This window comes from Zosterops lateralis (assembly GCF_965231275.1).
Source record: "Zosterops lateralis genome assembly, chromosome: Z".
Classification (NCBI taxonomy): domain Eukaryota; kingdom Metazoa; phylum Chordata; class Aves; order Passeriformes; family Zosteropidae; genus Zosterops; species Zosterops lateralis.
Window position 1 is genome coordinate 39,177,075 of NC_139800.1, and position 17,995 is coordinate 39,195,069.

The 17,995-nt window shown below is 35.3% G+C and overlaps 1 protein-coding gene across 1 annotated transcript in view; it reads right to left on the minus strand.

The window, feature by feature from the left end:
• Positions 1-17,995, minus strand: part of FANCC (FA complementation group C) — a 72,975-nt gene that overhangs the window by 26,151 nt on the left and 28,829 nt on the right. Inside the window, exons 5-6 of the mRNA XM_083884457.1 lie at positions 2,784-2,903; positions 1,925-1,989 (exon numbers count right to left, since the gene is read on the minus strand). Coding sequence (XP_083740583.1) covers positions 1,925-1,989; positions 2,784-2,903 — 185 coding nt within the window. The remainder of the gene's footprint in view (positions 1-1,924; positions 1,990-2,783; positions 2,904-17,995) is intronic.

Sequence of the window (17,995 nt, forward strand, 5' to 3'; positions counted from 1 at the left end):
AGAAAATTAAAATGGCAGAGACTAGATTTGCAAAAAGAAATACAACTTTCCCAGAGAATCATGAAACTGTATCATTGACAGAAGGACACTTATAAAGACCAAGATCTATAAAATACTGGACTCTAGCAAATTAAAATATTGTCCTATATTGTCTGTAGAAGGCATCCCTGAGCTCCTGCAAATTTCTCCTGATTCACTGAAAGTGCATTCTCTGCAAGAATCTGAAAGCGTTTTCTTTGAGGAGTCACCAATACTACTCCTGAGGACCAGAGACGGGAATTAACAGGCTGCTCAGCAGTATGGACACGAGGTATTAATCATTACCATTTAAACAGAGGCAGAAATAGAATGTGACACATTTTCAAAGATGCACATTTCTGAGTAATAACTCAATCAAATATGTGTTTAAGGTTTCTTATACTGAAATACTTCAAAATGCACTTTTGTCACAAGTGCTTTTGTAGGATGGTAGTTACTGAGATGATCTTATTGTGCAGCAATATTTTCCAGGATACACAGACCTGAAACTCTAAATCAGTTCTCTTTGCAAAATTATGTTTCTAATTCCTTATCTGGGATTAAAATTTACCATATTTACTCTTACTCAACTTCAGAAGAAAAATCCTGTAAAGGCAATTTTCTTCTACATTATCTTCAAAATATGTTCTTGGAGAACAGTGCACAATGCACTACACTGTGTACAATGAATGTGCACAGATATTATCATCTGAATTTTTTAAATATCACTGCATGGAGAAAGGAGAAAATATACATTTCTAGAAGGAAACAAATTTTGTCTCTGGAATTTGAATGAACATTCATATCATAATTTCTACACTCAAAAATCAACCTAAGTTCAGAGTTTTCCCTTTCTCCCAGCAGAAATCAGGTATTTCTCTTCCCAACAGTCTCAACCAGCTTTTCAGCTAAGTCTGTTTCACCCTACTTTCTAAAATGTAGGAGTTTATTTCCTACATGGAAAGAAACTTTTTGATACTCCTCATTAACTGAGTCCGAGGGTTTAGTACTAAAATCAGTTCTGAACAAATTCAGCTCATTTAATCCTTCCTTACCAAATACCTGGGTGCAAAAAGGAAGGGGAGAAGAATAGCCAAGCTTTTGGCTCACAATACAAGAAAGATATTTCACCCTCTTCTTTCCTGTAATTTTACAAGCTATGTAAAATAGGTCATAAAACTCTTTTATTCATAGCATCCCTTTTGGCTCTGAAGGGCAACAGAATGTGCACAGGCATTTTCTTTCATTCAATTCATTATCTATTCTATTCTATTCTATTCTATTCTATTCTATTATTATTTCTATTTACTTAATATTTAAATTTTTTTATTTACTTATTAGTCATTTTGCTATTTAATACAATTAAATAGTAATTTAATATTTTAATTATTATTAATTATTAATAATTTAATCTAATAAATTGAATACACTTAAAACAGAAGACAATTTGAATTCACAGTTTCTATTTAAAATATCCTCATTTTTTCTTTTGTGTTTTTTTTTAGCTGCAATTCACTTAATTTATATGCAATCAAAAGGGTCTACTAACATTCAAATGACATCATTTTAGTACTGACAAAAGACTATGATCTGCAGTTCAAAGTCAGTAGAAAAGTACACATCAAACAGCAAAAAGGCATGATCATGTGAAAAATAATGACAACAGCAGCGTTAGGCAAATGATCTTTGAAGGTCCCTTCCAACTGTTTTATGACTCCTAGGTTAAGTACAAACTCTTATGTGAAACCAAACTTACCAAGCTTGTCTGCACCTTAAATTATCTAACATATGTATCCAAAACTTTTCAACTGAAACCCAAGTTGCCCAAGACTGTAAAATGATCCTCACTAAACTATAATGATCCCAAACCAAAAACACATCAAAATTATGTTCAGATAACACCTACCTCTCCTGAATTTTAAGTCCATTGAACTGGTTTTCTCTGAGTTCTGTTACTAATGAAATGACCATCTGTTAAAATATAAATAAATAAAAATAAAATACATTATGTTTACTGCCAATAAGCAGACATTAGTTGCATGGTTCTGTGTGACTGATGTACTGTAAAAGGTTAATAACTTCCTCTGATGATCTATTTTGATTTTTTAATTTTTTAACTCTTGATGCCAAATAAAAGCTCTCTAAATCAGTAAACAAACTGTACTGCAAAATGTTACTTTAACACGTTATATACTTTATACATTTTAATACAAAAAAGATATTAATTTTATCTCTGCTTTCCCAACAGTTAAAGCGTAACTTTCAGAAGACCATTACTAATAATTTTTACATGCTTTGTCTAATTCAAGTCAATATATTATGAAATATTATTCCCACTATTTTTATATCTCTTATATATAAAAGTGACTTCAGGTAAGATTTAGGATTCATCTCCCATTTTAAATGCCACAGATATAGTAAAAAAAATTCAGAAGTTACATTCTAATTCATAAAAAAATAAATATCATTTTAACTTCATGGGGAAAAAATAATGATAGAATAGGGTTTTTCTTTTGTTATAGCATGACAGCAATGGGAATTTTGTTTTTATGAACATCTATTACAGTGTAATCTAATAAAAAATTCTCATTTGTCCAGAGATCTCCCACTTCATTTTTTTCCCTTAAAAGGTTTTAAAAGTAACTGAGGTAAGAAAAGATAAACAAAGTTCAGTTCATGTTCCTTATCACAATGACAGCTCCATGTATGTGCTTATAAACTGGTGATGTATTATTAACAAAATCTCAATTTCACAAAATACTTACATTTTTAACCAAGTGACAATAATAATCCGCTGACGTGTAGCCAAGAGCTGATATGAATGTACTGGTTTCCGCTTCATTACTTTCCCACTTAGAAGAACAAAGGAGATGGCACAGCAAACTCTGAGGAATCAACAGAATGGCAGTAAAGTATCAGGCTACCACAAGCTGTGTAAAGGGACAGGACAGCTATTGAACTGTGTCTGGGTAAGGCATTTTGATCGGCTGTGGCCATTTTACATCACTGATACAGAACAGCAGACAGCTCCCACCAACCATAAGGAAAACGTTGCAGCTGCTACAATCAAATGTGGGTTCACACACACCACATGATTTCAGCAGCTGTCCAATAGCAGTGGAGACCATTCACATCAAACCAGAGACCTTTGCTAGATTTCAGTTCTCTGGGAGACATTTCAATCATCTACAGTCTCAATCAGTACCATGACCAAGTAGAGAAAGTGTGAAATTAGCATCTACTTTTCCATATCACTTTTTCAAGATGCTCTGGGATTCAGGGTCTAGTCTCATACTATAATTTGCTTTATTTCCTCATTATTTTGAGAAGATGATGATCAAAATCTTATCTTGACATTTACTTCTCTACCAATTTCCCCATGAAATGCTTTACATCTCATTAAAACTTTTTAAATACATCATACGATTATCTAAGCAATTCTTTGATGATAGCTTCTAAGTCAGATTAAAAGACCTGGAACAGTGCTTCTGCAGGCATGTACAGCGGACTCTGAGCATAGTATTAATGCTTTTCTAGTTTTTTCAGCACTTTACTACAGCTCTACTGTCATTTGGACAGATCTTACACCCCAGCACCTTCACTAGCAATCGTATTATGAAAACCAAAACTGCAAAATCTTGAGCAGGTTTTTGCATCTTGGTGTCACAAATGAGCTGAGATAGTTCTAGGTTGATTATTAAACTATCTCCTCTACATTTTTTACAGGTTTCATTTCTTCCAGTTCTTGACTGCTACATGCTGATATAACAACAGTTATGTTCCATTTCCAGGGTTCATTTCAGGGCTTTATGTATCACTGACAGTTAAAGTATAAACTTTATATAGCACTAAGTATATAAAATTCTTTGTAGGAGAAGGTCAGGACTAGTACACACACACTAAAAAAGGCCTTAATTTAAAAAACATGATTAAAGGAAAGTTCAGACGAAACCTCTGTGAGTTCCATGGTTTTAGGATGCTTCATTCAGTGCATTCTTATTAATAAAAAGAGGAACTTGATGAAAGATTTTCGAGACAAAATAAAAAAACAGAAATATCATTAACTCATTTTCTCTTTTCAGAAACTCAAGTATTTATACATGCTCTTGTTGAACATCCCTAAGCAACTGCTTCAGAAGTTCTGGAATTAGATATATTCAATCCATGTGTTCCCTGTTTGATTGATGTGAGAGAGAAGAATCAGCAGGAGAACACCAGAGGTCAAAGAAAATTCACTGTTACCAAAATAAGTAACAAGCATTTGGATACCTTATTTACCATATTTCAGGATTCTTTTACTACCTTGAAGAGTTATGTTAAAGGCTAACGTATCCTTTTCCTTCATTGTACAACTTCTTTTCCTAGACAGGTCTCAACAGGAGCAACTGCTGTTCTATTGCCATCCAGAGAAATCGCAAAACCCAAAGAGGAGGAAAAATACTGTGGTGAAACAGTTTCAAAGTAGTAACTTACATTCAATTATTGCATTCTTAAGAAAAAAGACAGAAAAGAGCAGATTTTAAAAATGTACATGCCTCAAAATGTGCCAAAAATGAAACCTAAAATCTCTTAAACTGTACCATCTCCCAACAGGCCTTTATCAATTTATTAATAAAAAATAATAACCCTTATATATTTTTATTGTCTTTTGAAACTATTACTAAAGTTATATTTTCTTTTCAGAACACTATCAAGGGTACCTACAAAATAGGACAGTTTACCAAGTAGAATGAGATAAGGGACTAAACTGCAAGTCTAAAACAAAATAAAGGAGGCATTACAACAACAAAACTGGGATGCTACTTGCGCTAGAGGTAAGGAGAGCGCTTGAAAAGTACAAGGTCTGTTAGATTGCTTAGTGAAAGACTTAAAAAAAGCTTGACCAGTGACAATAAAAATAAAAATCTCTGAAAAGGATCTGACAGGCTGACATGGCAACAAATGACAGCTAAATGAGGGAGTGGTTTAAAACCCTACATATTCATGTGTAACCCTACAAAATTTATTATCTAGCGACCCCTTCTGTAACAAGAACTTTCCTAAGGATAAAATTAACTGAACATTCTCTTGTGAAGAGTACTTTCGAAATTACTTTCCCCTCTACCCTTCTGTAACAGCCGGAGTTAACCAAGCAATAGGAGAAAAGAGAAGACAAAATTACTATATATCATCAGAGTCTGCATACGTCCTGCAACACTTTCCTGCGATGGTTTTTGGTTGGTATTGTTTGGGGGTTTTTCTTGCTTATTTACTTGCTTGGGCTTTTTTGTTGTTTAATTTTCAATTTACTAGACCCATGCAAGGAATCTGCAGATTTTTTTTCTTGAAATGTACAAAATCTCTGAACAGCCAGAAGGGGGGAAGGGAAACACAGGCAAAGAAATACTGTAGTCAAGATGAAAGGAGATATTATGTGTTTATATAAGACAAATAGGTATTAAAGATGGAAAACATTTAAAATTCAGCTCTATGTCTCACATATTTCATTTTACTGACAGTGCTGCAGTGGAAAGCCTGAGACAAAGATATTTGTTAACAATAAGTTAAAGCATTTGTCTTTTTCAGCTTAAAAGCTTTCTTACTCTTCTAAAACACATACAGAAAGCTCTCCTCTCTAGAAAATGTAGCTTATTTACTTCTTATACAATTCTGGTTGTAAGTGATAATTCTTTTACTACTCTATAGTAGCAGAAAACTATCTGGAAGAAAAATTAATACTGATGCTTCACTCCTACTTGACAAATGAGTTGTTAGGATAAGGAATATTTAATGTCTTCATCAATGGGATGGGATTGAGTGGGACAGCTGGATCGAATGCACCCCCAGCAAGTTTGTAGATGACACTAAGATATGTGGTGCAGTTGATTCCCTGTGGGAAGGGATTCTATCATCCAGAAGTAGAAGGGGCCAGCCTGTGTGAACCTCACAAAGTTCAACAAGGCCAGGTGAAAAGTCCAGCACTTCGACTGGGGCAGTCGCCAATATCAATTATCAGGCATGAATGGATTGAGAGCAGCCCTGCAGAGAAGGGCTTGGAAATATTTGAAATCAACTCTTTCAGAAAGTACTATAGAGAAATTGAAAAGATTTCAGATTTCCTCACATATATAGGAAGAATACAAATATTCAACCTCGTCAGGTTCCAATATTACATAATGAATCCCCCCCAAAAGCATTTTGGAAAATCAAAACCCATGACATAATACAGAGCCACAGTATTGATCAGTTATTTGATACTGATGACTTCTAAGGAATCATTTCAAAATCAATACCTACGAGGTATTCAAGTACACAATGAGAAAATTGTCAGTACTAAATGCACTCCTCTATTGATGGTATCAGTCATGTATCCTACACCACTCCAGCAAAATTAAGAACTGGAGATCTACATAACCATCAGTTATTCCTGGCAGTGAATCAAGTACCATTCACTGTCTAATCCACTAATACCACATTCTACAAGCCAGGAAAGTGGAACTGCAGCAGAAATGCTGCATTCAAAAGGAAAAATAGCAAGGTGTCTTTTATTTTTGCATTTCCAGAATCAAGATAGCTGATTTTGGAAAATGAACAACAGTCAGGCATACTGTGATATCAGAAATTACTTTTTTCTTGATTTCTCTCACCACTGAGTAAGTAAGAAGGAAACCACCTTGGTTGTCATTGCAAGAGAAGAAATCCATCCACATGGCCTAGGATTAAAGGCATCCTGTTCAAAATCCCATTCAACCTGAAACTGAATTAATGAATTTTTATAAAGCCCTCACAATGACCAACTTCTTTGAACAACCTCACAAGTGACTTTTATTTTACTTAGCAATTTATACTGAGTAATACTGCAGATAATTCAAAATCCACTGCTGCAGAGAGATTTCTAGTATCTTTAACAGATAATCCTATGACCATTACCACAAAGATATAAACTCATATGCTTTTTCAGTTTATCAGTGTAAGCACACTGTTTCATATCTCCAAGATCCTATAGTATATCTCCACCACCTCACCACTCCCACAGCAAAACTCAGTACAGAGTATCGGATAGGATATGATTTGCTGAGGGAAAGCAAGGGAAGAAAACAAATCATCTCCAGTCCTTAGACCTCACAGTGGTCCTTGTCCTATCACAGCTGGGATACCAAGACAAAGAAAACAAAAGAAAAAGAGAGGAGAAAGAGAAAAAAGAGGAAAAACCCAGAGAAAAAAAATCGAGAAAGAGAGAAAAAAAGGAGGGGACCCAATCCATTCCCTTTTACAGTTCACCTGGTCCATGCCTCTTATGTAAACTAGGCTTGTCACACAGTTTTGTTCACTAATGCACAACCAGACCTTCTGCAGGAAGTGAGATGGGGGTGGGGCACTAAGCATGAGCCTCAAGACAGAGAGCAGGAACTTGGCTCAGAACAGCACCACCCCAGCTCCAAAGGACTCTCTCCTCCAATCACACCCTTCCTGTAGCAATACTCAGAATGTTTGAGATAAAATATGATTATGTCTGATCCTCTACAATGCCCCTTCAGTCAGTTTGCAGGTGAAACCAAGTTGGATGGGAGATTTTGATCTGCTGAAGGGTAGGAAGGCTCTGCAGAAAGATCTGGACAGGCTGGATGGGCCGAGGCCAGTGATATGAAGTTTGATTTGAGATGGTGAAGTGCTGGGTCCAGCACAACACTGGATCTGCTCACAGCAACCCCAGACAACACTACAGGCTGGAGCAAGAGAGGCTGGAAAGCTGCCCAGCCAAAAAGGACCTGGGATTGCTGGCTGATAGTGGCTGAGCATGAGCCAGCTGTGCTCAGGTGGCCAGGAAGGCCAATGGCACCTTGGCCTCTATCATAAACAGTGTATCCAGCAGGAGCAGTGCAATGATTACTCCCCCTGTACTTGGCACTGGTGAGGACAGACCTTGAATACTGAGTCCAGTTCAGGGCCACCCACAGCAAGGACTTCGAGTTCTTTGACTTCTCTGGAGCAAGTCCAGAGAAGGGCAGTGAAGCTGGCAAAAGGCCCAAAGCACAGGTCCTGTGAGGGGTAGCTGTGGGAGCTGGGGATGTTTAGTGTGGAGAAAAAGACTGTATTGTTCTCTACAACTGCCTGAAAGGAGGGTGTAGCCAGGCGGGGGTTGGTCTCTTCTGTTACAATCTCGGTAACAGGTGACAGGACATGAAAACATGTTCTCAAATTGTACCAGGGATGTTTAGATTGGATATTAGGAAAAATTTCTTCATTGACAGTGCTGTCAGGCATTGAAGTAAGTTGCCCTGTTGGTGGTGGTATCACCACTCCTGGAAGTGTTCAGTAAGGTGTGCAGATGTGGCACTATGCAACATGGTTAGGTGGCAATATGGCAGTGCAGTGTTAACATTGGATTTGAAGAGGTTTTTTCCATCCTCTCTGAGTCTAAAGAGGACTAAGCAACTAAAACACATTTAAGCTAACTCTTTTAATACTCCTCTTTAAGTAATAAAGGCTGATTTCCATATGCTATAAGGATTTGCTACTACATAACATTTTTTGTAACAACCATCTCAGGAAGCACATGACCCTATAAAAGTCAGGAAAATTACTTTTCTGGAGCAGAACTTATCCCTCCACTGATTTAATTAACATAGCCCCAGTTAGATACCGACTCAACTAGCGTCCACAAATGCAGCAAGGCAGGAGGTGCTCTAGGCTCTGATACTGTATTTATCAAGCAGAGATCCAAAAGCTCTGAACTCTTTTACCCCTCTTCCTTCTGAAATAGCCAATATTTTCCTGCACATGTCAATGGGGAAAAATACAGAAGCTTGAATTAAAGGCATGATTACTTCTGAAATTAGACATCAACACATAAATAGAACTTGATTTTTATTACAAGATGGCAAATTTTATGCTAGTAACTGTATTTGTGTAGCAACTGTCCTGGAATTCATGACAGTTTCAATTTCAAAGACATTCCAAGGAAGCTGGATAAACCAATTTATTTCTGGAAACTTCTCAACACACTTCTTCCAAAATATTTATGGTTCTGAATGTCCTCAGAAGCAGATGTGAAAATCAATAGCTCCAACGTATTTTGAACAGTGGAGATGGGTGGTTTCACTGGGATAAGCTATTCAAACCTGACACTAATTAAGACTTCTCAGCTATGATACTGAGCTATTTTTTGTAATCTTGAATGAATCTATCAAAGCAACAGCAGAGCATGATGAAACTGAATAATCTATCATTTAATCTAAAGAAATACTTCTTGCAAGTATGTTCTGCTTGAAAACACTAAGTGGAGTTATTTTTTTGAGAAGAGACCATTAATGACATTTTGCTGAAAATTATGATCTATGTGGATCTGTTGAGGTAAGTACACCATGGATACTCAAGGGGAAATTTCTGAAATCTCATCAAATATTTCATTTCAGGTTTATTTCTGACCTTTCTATCTGCTTCAACTGGAACCAGATTTCCTCATCTCTGCTAAAAGAAAGTAGGTATAATATGAAAAACTACATCTTATTCACAGGAAGCTTTAGAAGTAAGAGCTATTTCTTATTTGCATTTAATCAGACTTTGGAATGAAAATTTCTTGTGTGTCAATGACTTCAAGAGTCTGTACGTCAGTGTTGCTCTTAGATGTTTCCTTTACAGCCAGATGGCCCATGGCTTTCAACACAAGTCTAGAAGACAGGAAGTCAAATTCTATTTCCAATCTGGCTTAAAAAGTACTTGAAAACTGTATAATTGATTACAACATCACAGATAAATCAGACAATATGATTTCCAGTCATAATTTAAAAAATAAAAATACTAAATAGGATTTTTCTTTAAATATAGGATCCTAACAGCTCAAGTTACTTCTTAAATCATTTAAAGAGCCCACAGTAAGCAAGATATACATATTGCTCTGATTTGTTTTATAAATATAAATTAATTATTTGTTTGCTAGCTTTCAGCAGCTCAGACCAAAACAAAGTCTTATAAGTATTTTTTAGTAATGTTTTCTTAAAAATCCTGCCTAAAGGCCTATGAGTTTTATTGTGTCTCATATCCTCTAGATTAAATGATTGACAATAAAACACAGAGTGGATACTTTTAAAACCTTTTTACTATGAAATAGACGGCCAGTTCTGAAGACTCAGAGTGGCTAAGTCTGTAAATGACAAAGCAGTACATTCATTTAGAGATCATTTCACCAACTGTTTATGAAATCAATTCCGGGACTGAGATGCTGACACAACAGAATTCATATTACTTCCACACACTTATCCATTCATAACGAAGTCTATGACTTTTAATTGTGTTTCTAAGACCTCTTGCTCCATGGCTCCAGGAGAAGAGAGAAGAATAGTTTTCCATAAATCAAAATAAAATGTAAAAGAATATCAAAAGTATCAAACATCATACAGATTTAAATATCATCTAGCTTTACTCAAAATTATTCTGCTTTCTCAAATTCTATAAAATTCTCAGTGTATCGATTAGGGGAAATTCCATGGCATATATTTGTGAACAACAATTATTATCAGTATGTGAGAGTATATTACACTAAAAAAAATAGTAAAAACTCATTAAAAAATCTTTAAATATACCATTGATGACCTAAAAAAGTCCAGTTTCTCCTTTAAAATTATAACTGGTTAAAACACATTGCAGACAGACAAAATGTTAAATTACTTATGTGCATACATTTCAATTATTAGCTAGTCAACACAACCTCTCACTTTACCAGACTGACTCAATTCCAGTAACCACTCAGAGGTTTTGCAAAAAAAAAAACACCACCTCAGTTTCAATTAACATTAAAGAAGTTTGGAATATTCTTCAGTAATTTAGTTAAATTAGAGTCAAAGTGCCTAAGTACAGGGCTAGGAGAGGTTTGCTTCCTACATTTCTTTCTGACATTTACTGTCAGGGAGTTTTCTTGTTTCAGCACAGTTTATGGACATATGCATCTACAGGACGGTTTTCATTAGCTAAATTCTGTGCCAGCACACTAAATAAAACTGCTGGCCACAAGTCCATGTTTAGGACTTATCGGAGCTTCTCATTTAAGTCCTTCTTCACTTGGAACAAAAGTCTGATATCTGCCTGCATCTAAATCTCCATTGATAACCACGACAGACTAGTTGATCATAAACCAATTATTCTGCTAAACACTCCTACAGAGACAAAGATCTCATCATTCAAGCGTGTGATCAAGTTACAGAAAACCTATAGATAAATTACTAGACTGAATTACTATTACTTTTGAGTTAAAAATAAGCAAAAAAACCCCCAACAGGAATAATACTATTCTTTCAGAAAATTAATACACAGACTTCATTGCTTTTCACATATTTCCAGACATGAAAATATAGATTCTATGAAGTTCTCCACACTGTATCTGATGATGACTGCTAACCCTGTCCTGTCCCTGAAGAATTAAGCAGGCTCACTTTCAGCCAGTGTTTTCAGTAAAACTGCTTTAGATGCTCTTCTTATATTAAGCCAATTTCCTTTACTTTGTTTCAACAACCATAACTACACTTTTCTCTTTAAAAAGATTTTTAAAGTACAGCAAAAATACACTAAAGGATCATGGAAACCGATTAGAAAAACTTAACTGAAAAAAATTCAAAAACCCATTGAGACAAATATGCTTTTTCTTTAGAAATTAAAGTACGCTATGAACTGTATTAGTCTTGCTGGTCTACATAGCTTAGTAAAAAGACTAGGTTCTAGTATACTTTTTTTTATTATATTCTACCTCTGTTTCCTAAAATGGATGAAAAATGTTACATGATCCTAATATCCAAATGAAATGTGGAAAAGAAAACTATGTGGACTATGGGAAGGGAAGGTTGCATTGTTTTTCTCTCACCAATTTAACCTCACTTACCTTCTGTGACACTGGTACAGTAAAAACATATTGCACTACTACTGTGGCTAAGACCATGAAACTTTTTGATGGATGAGTTCCAAAGCCTAAACTCCATCTGCAAGTCACTAACAAAACCCTCAGAAATCATAAGAAAGAAGCTGAAGAACTGTTGGGCTGGCAAGCTTTGAGTCTACTCTCAGCCTCAGACAGGAAAAAGCAGTTTCAAATCTCCTCTTTTCACTCTCCTTTCTCTTTAAGAAACACCCACCTAGAAAGTGCTATTACTCTTTATATTAAAAAAGTGGAGACTTCTGATGCTGAAATAAAACACACATTTACACTAACTTACAAAAGGAAATTCAATAGCTCTACCAGAGTCAACCATAAATCTTTTTTCTTTTTTTTAAAGCTCTCTGGTTTAACTAGCCAGTGATTTAGAATTAATTTCCTTCTTCCCTCCATAATTTTCAAAAGCCAAAAAGCAAGCTTCTCACTGAAGAGCTCCTTAAATCCACACAAAAATGATGTGGAAAAGAGGGATGAATAAGTTTAGAAAGAGTGGGTGGATTGTAATATTATTTCACTTTTACTTTAAATCTGTGAGTTACATAATTTCCAGAAAAATTATAATATTGAATTTACGCTTTTTTCAATGAATGTGTGTACCCATAATATACTTCCAATAGGTGCACATTGCAAATACTAATTTACAACGATATTCAGGAAAAAAAAATTAATGGCTTTGGGGTAGGACTTCCTAAGTATCATGCCATTGAAAGTTCATGCAGAAAATTGTCCACTGAACTTCTTAGCAAAAAAAGCACAAAATACACCTATAATGGTGATACAACAACTGCTGGTCACAGTTATATTAGACTGAGAAAGAGTATCTAATGCCAGTAGAATTTCTTCAAATAGAGACCTCTTTTCATGTTTCAGTAACAAATCATTATTCTTTACTAGAGCCACCTGGCACAACTAAAGTGTTCTGAGAAATGTCAGCTGGCTAGCAATTTGTGACATTTGCTGTTAAAGCTCAAGCAGCCATGCAGGAAAGCAGAATTTTTCGTTCCTCATTTTGTTCTTTGACATACTTAGCCTTTGTTTATTTTGGCCCAGAAGCTGAGAAATCCTTTCTAATCATGTTAGCTTGGCATTGTTAAAGAATTATATCTGAAGAAGAGAGGTCTGCTTTTTCCCAGCCCATTCATAATATCATTCTGTTTTCAACGAGAAGACTATGGTAATGCTTGCAAAAATTGCAAATTCTCTTACATCCTATCAATTTATATTGCTATCTGGAGGTGATCAGAGAAGGTCCAAATTAGCTTACAGTGCTGATTCTCAAAAGAGTTAGTGAGAAGACTATTTAGATGTATAATCTTCAAAATGCTCAAAATGACCAAGAACTCCCTCCGACTGACTTTACAAAAATGAAAGAACAGTAAAAAGAAAATACTGACAGTGAACTCAGTAAAATTTCAAGACAATAAGCATTAGGAATAGTTTATGTGCTGTATGTGAAAACCCATCTTCATTCTAAAATGTTTTCTATGTTAAAAAGATCGAGCCCCAGTCTCTTCTCGTATGAATAAGTTTAACTTCTTTTATCACACTCCCATCCTTTATGAATTATTTTTTTTTACAATATATTCTACTAGATATCTTGAGTATATACTCTTGCTGTATCAATTACTCATGCTTGATTCATCAGTCAATTTACATTTTCATTGCAGTATTTCCCTTCACCCATACCTAACCATACCTAAGAACGTTTAACCTTTAACAGACTTGTACATTAGCACGTTTAAGAGGCAGACATGTCAAATTTCTAGCAAACCCCGCTATGAGATGTGGGTTTCCTAAGGTGTGTACACCTTAGGAACTGCACTCACTTCAACAGGATAAAGTCCTTGGTATCTGGGACACAAACTAATTGCACAAAGGATAGAGAAAAGTGCCTGAATCACTTTGTACTCCCTTGGGACACACTGCAAAGCAAGCTAACTTGATTCTTGAAACTAAACTTTAACTAGTAATTTAAAATTTGAAAAGTCTCTTATCACAATAAGAGTTTATTAAGTCACTAGGTTTTAATTATGCCAGATCTAAAACACGTGCCTATGTTTCACATAAGTCTTTTGTCCTGTTTTGATTCAAAAGAAAATTCACTTTGAACTATCTGTTACCCACTGACACTTAAGACAATTTTTTCAAACTCATTTACATACTTGATTCCACATATGGTTAATTACAATGTAAAAACTCACCCAATCAAAATGTATCCTTTCATGTACATGCACTTATAAAACTAAATTATCTGTCCTTAACTGCAGCTGATCTACATGCTTCAAAAAAGGCCTGTAAGTGCTGGGTAACTATTTTCATGACACCAAGTTTAGCTGCTTAAATCTATTTCACAAAACTCAGATTCCAGATGACTACATATTAAGGAGGTGAAATCAGCTTCCAAAGGAGTAAACTGGCCACAAGGTCAAAAAACACCAGAAAGTTCCCCTTCATTTTGGTTGCAGAAAAGGTATTGTGCTAATTGCTAGGGAGAGGATAAAGCATTTTACAGAAACAGCAAAACCACACTGGGCATTGAAGAAAAAAAATTGGGAGAATGAAAATAAGATTAAAAGCTTTTAAATTAAACATAATAATATAGCATTTAATGTAAGGACAGAGGTTATTTCTTGCTACAAAGACCAACAAGATATTCAGGTCTTAAAGTAATATGTATTTTAATAACAAAAACCACAACAAAGCACAACAAACTTTTTTTAAGAGCCCCTAGATAGAACATAATATACTATTTAGTTCCAGCAGAACTGATATGGTAGGTAACAGCTGACAGAAGCAACCAGCCAAAAGGGGGGCTGAATATTTTTTCAAAATTAAAACTCCTTAATGGCCTGTGGAATGCTGTTTACTTCAGCTGTGTTTTACAACCACTGCTGCATGGAGAAGGGATTGACTGAAATGTTTGCAGCCTGTGGCCACCCACACTATGGGAAGCACTATGATTAAAGAGAATGCTATGCTGTTGTATCTCCCAGCAGACTGTTCCATGCTGTAATTATTATACTTGCCGTCTTCTTTTAATCTATTGCATCTGTTGTGGCAAGACCCCAGTGTAAGCACTGTCCAACAAGAATATCATTGAACCTGAATAGCAAGTTATTTTTAATGTACACAAATGGTCAGAAAACTGGATAGTTTAAATACTTCTTTTTTAAGTTTATGAAAACAATTTGCCTTATAGGATAGCCAGTGACATAGAGAAAGCAGATTTACCACTGAAATACTCACTTTAATCTAACTACCTAAAGATATAGTCTGACACACCACCCATTCAACCACATCTTTATAATGAGCTAAGTCATTGCTTTAGATCTTTGAAGCACAAAAGCTGTGTGAATTCTAGATAAGATATGTATCTAGAGAGCACTAATATATCAGAATTCCATCTATCACTTTGTTATTACATATGCTGAACATTTCTGATGACCCTATAACTGCTCCCTTCCTCTATAAGAATATTTAATATTTAATAGCAACAGCAACGTTGAAAACAACTAAATAAGCCATAAGCACCAAAATAAGTAAGCAGAAATTTTATTTTGAATTCTGATCTCTGTATTAAATGATGAAGGAGTTCAAAATTCATACTACACGCATTCTCTTGATTTTGTTTGGTGCTTTATCACACAAAATTAAGCAGTACAACACTATGGTGCACAACACATATCTGTTATTGCACTCTTCTCTAACAAATGGTACAGGCAACCTGTACCATTTCAGCAGTTTTGCCAGGAGTTGGCTGCAGATGCTCCTGTGAAAAGCACAGATTTTCTACTGGCTGTAACTATGAGGTATTGCACTAACCGATGTGCCACCAGCTAGCAAAAGAGGGAAAAAGGATGTACCACAAGCAAGGCTGAATGAAAACAATCAAGGACTGAATAAAAGTCCATTTATCTCCAAGCACTCCAGACCACTTTGAAGAAATAGTATCTTTAGACCCTCTTACATGTAAGCTTGATGGAAGGCGAGGATAAATTCCACATGTAGTGATTGAGGAAAACTTCTACAAAGACTCTTGAAGGACCAGTGAAAAACACAGAAAAAAATAACAGGAAAAGTATAAACAAGATACATACTTTAATTACTGTCAGATGTCTTTCATCTGAAGGAACACACTATGATCTCTGCAGTGATCAAAGTTCCTGATGATTATTTGCACAGGTTAGAGGAGGAATGACAATGCTTTTCCAAATGTAGCAAAAAAGCCGTAAGATCTGTAAAACCACAAGAGTGAGTCTCAGAAAGTGATTATGTAACTTTAGACTACTTTGGCCTCCAGGAGACTTAACATTTTCCATTTGTCTCTTGGATGCATGCCTCCTGGAACACAGACGTCCCTCTCCCTACAACTGCTAGAGAAGACCAGATCCCCTGCTCGATGCCTTCCCATCCATCTTATACTGATATTCTCTTCTGATTATTTTGTGGTTTATCATCATAAAATATTGATATTATCACAAAGGTAAGAAATAGTGCGAAATAACTAGTTATTTATCTTAGTCCAAATACTACTAAATTTCTTTCCTTTTAGAGAGGGGAAATGACAACAAAAAAGTTTGAAAATGCTGTGTTTGTAATAGAACCCTGGTAAAATCTATGCTCTATGACACAGATTCTTTCTCCTTTGAGTTTCTCAGTAATAAATAGCAGGTGAAGTACATTCATAATTTTAACTCAGATATCTCTGTTCAGCTCTTAATCTCCTTCTTTTTAAGTTGTCTAGATAAGAAGGAAAAAATATGTTTCTCAGTATGTCCTCCAGCAACTCATAAGCATCTTAATAGACACATTACCCATATATGTCATTAAAGTAGTATTCTTATCTCATAGAGACATCCTTTATTATAAATCCAACACTATTTTAATACTGCCTCCATCAGATGGTCTTGGGGCCCATTTCCCCCATGGAATGACAATTCATAAGTGATGTAGGCTCTTCCTAACATAAAAAAGCAAACTAAAAACCAGACATTGAGGTTCGCTCAAATTTGTGCACTACATATTTTCTTCATGTTACCTCAAATTCCTGTCTCCTAGAAAAATATGAACTTGAAGATTTTCTTCTATAAAGAATCAACTATTAAAAGAGTACCTTTCAGGAAAAGAAGAGCTCTTCACATTATGTCTGGGTTACTTTTAATATATGCCCTTTCCTAACAATTTCTAATGTTTTCCTAACCATCTGACAAAGCATGCATACATATAAAAAAAAAGTAGGTAATGAGTTTGAAAGATGCAAAGTATATTAGCCCCCAAATTAAATTAACATTCTTTACCTAAGAAGAAAATATTATAATTCCAATCCTGTGTACAACTTACATAGAATCATAGAATGGTTATTAGCCTCTCTATTGATTACTCTCAGATCTTACATGAATTAGGAGTTGATCTACATTTACATTTTTCCTCACTGAATTTTTTCCAAATGCTTACTTGAATCTTTCAGCCAACAGCAATTCTCTTCGGGGTCTGAATTTGCCTTTGCAAATGTGATACTTAAGAGGTGAAGTGTTTGATTTCTGCATTTATTCTCAGACCTTATAGCTACAACTGGTTTATTATTATTTAAGATAAAGATTAATTTTCATCAAAAAAACCAAAAAAACAACCCACAAGCATTTTACTGCATGAACTGAGGTCAGTGGATGACTAGGATTTCTTACTCTTGCTTTTATTAGACCCATGGCACAAACAGCGGCATTTCCTGTTTTAACTGACATGACTGCAGTGATACCATCTCTGGGATTTTTTGCAGAGATGGTCACAAAAACTGAGGATTCTTTTTCATAAATTATTTATTCCATTCTGTTTTTAAAACCTTTCAAGATCTGCACAGATTGCTTCCTGAAGAGTTTTGCACAAGAGTACACTCAACGTAAGATGGTTTAGGCCATTTGATGAAGGATTTTCAGAAGACTTTTTACACAATCCATCCACACGCATGATATTCTTAGTACAATCTGTCTTGCTCTACTCTTCTCCGTAAGTCTGTTGCGCCTGTGCAAAACCCCTTGTGCTTCTTTCACTTAGCTCAGGAATTCTGCTTCTTTCAAA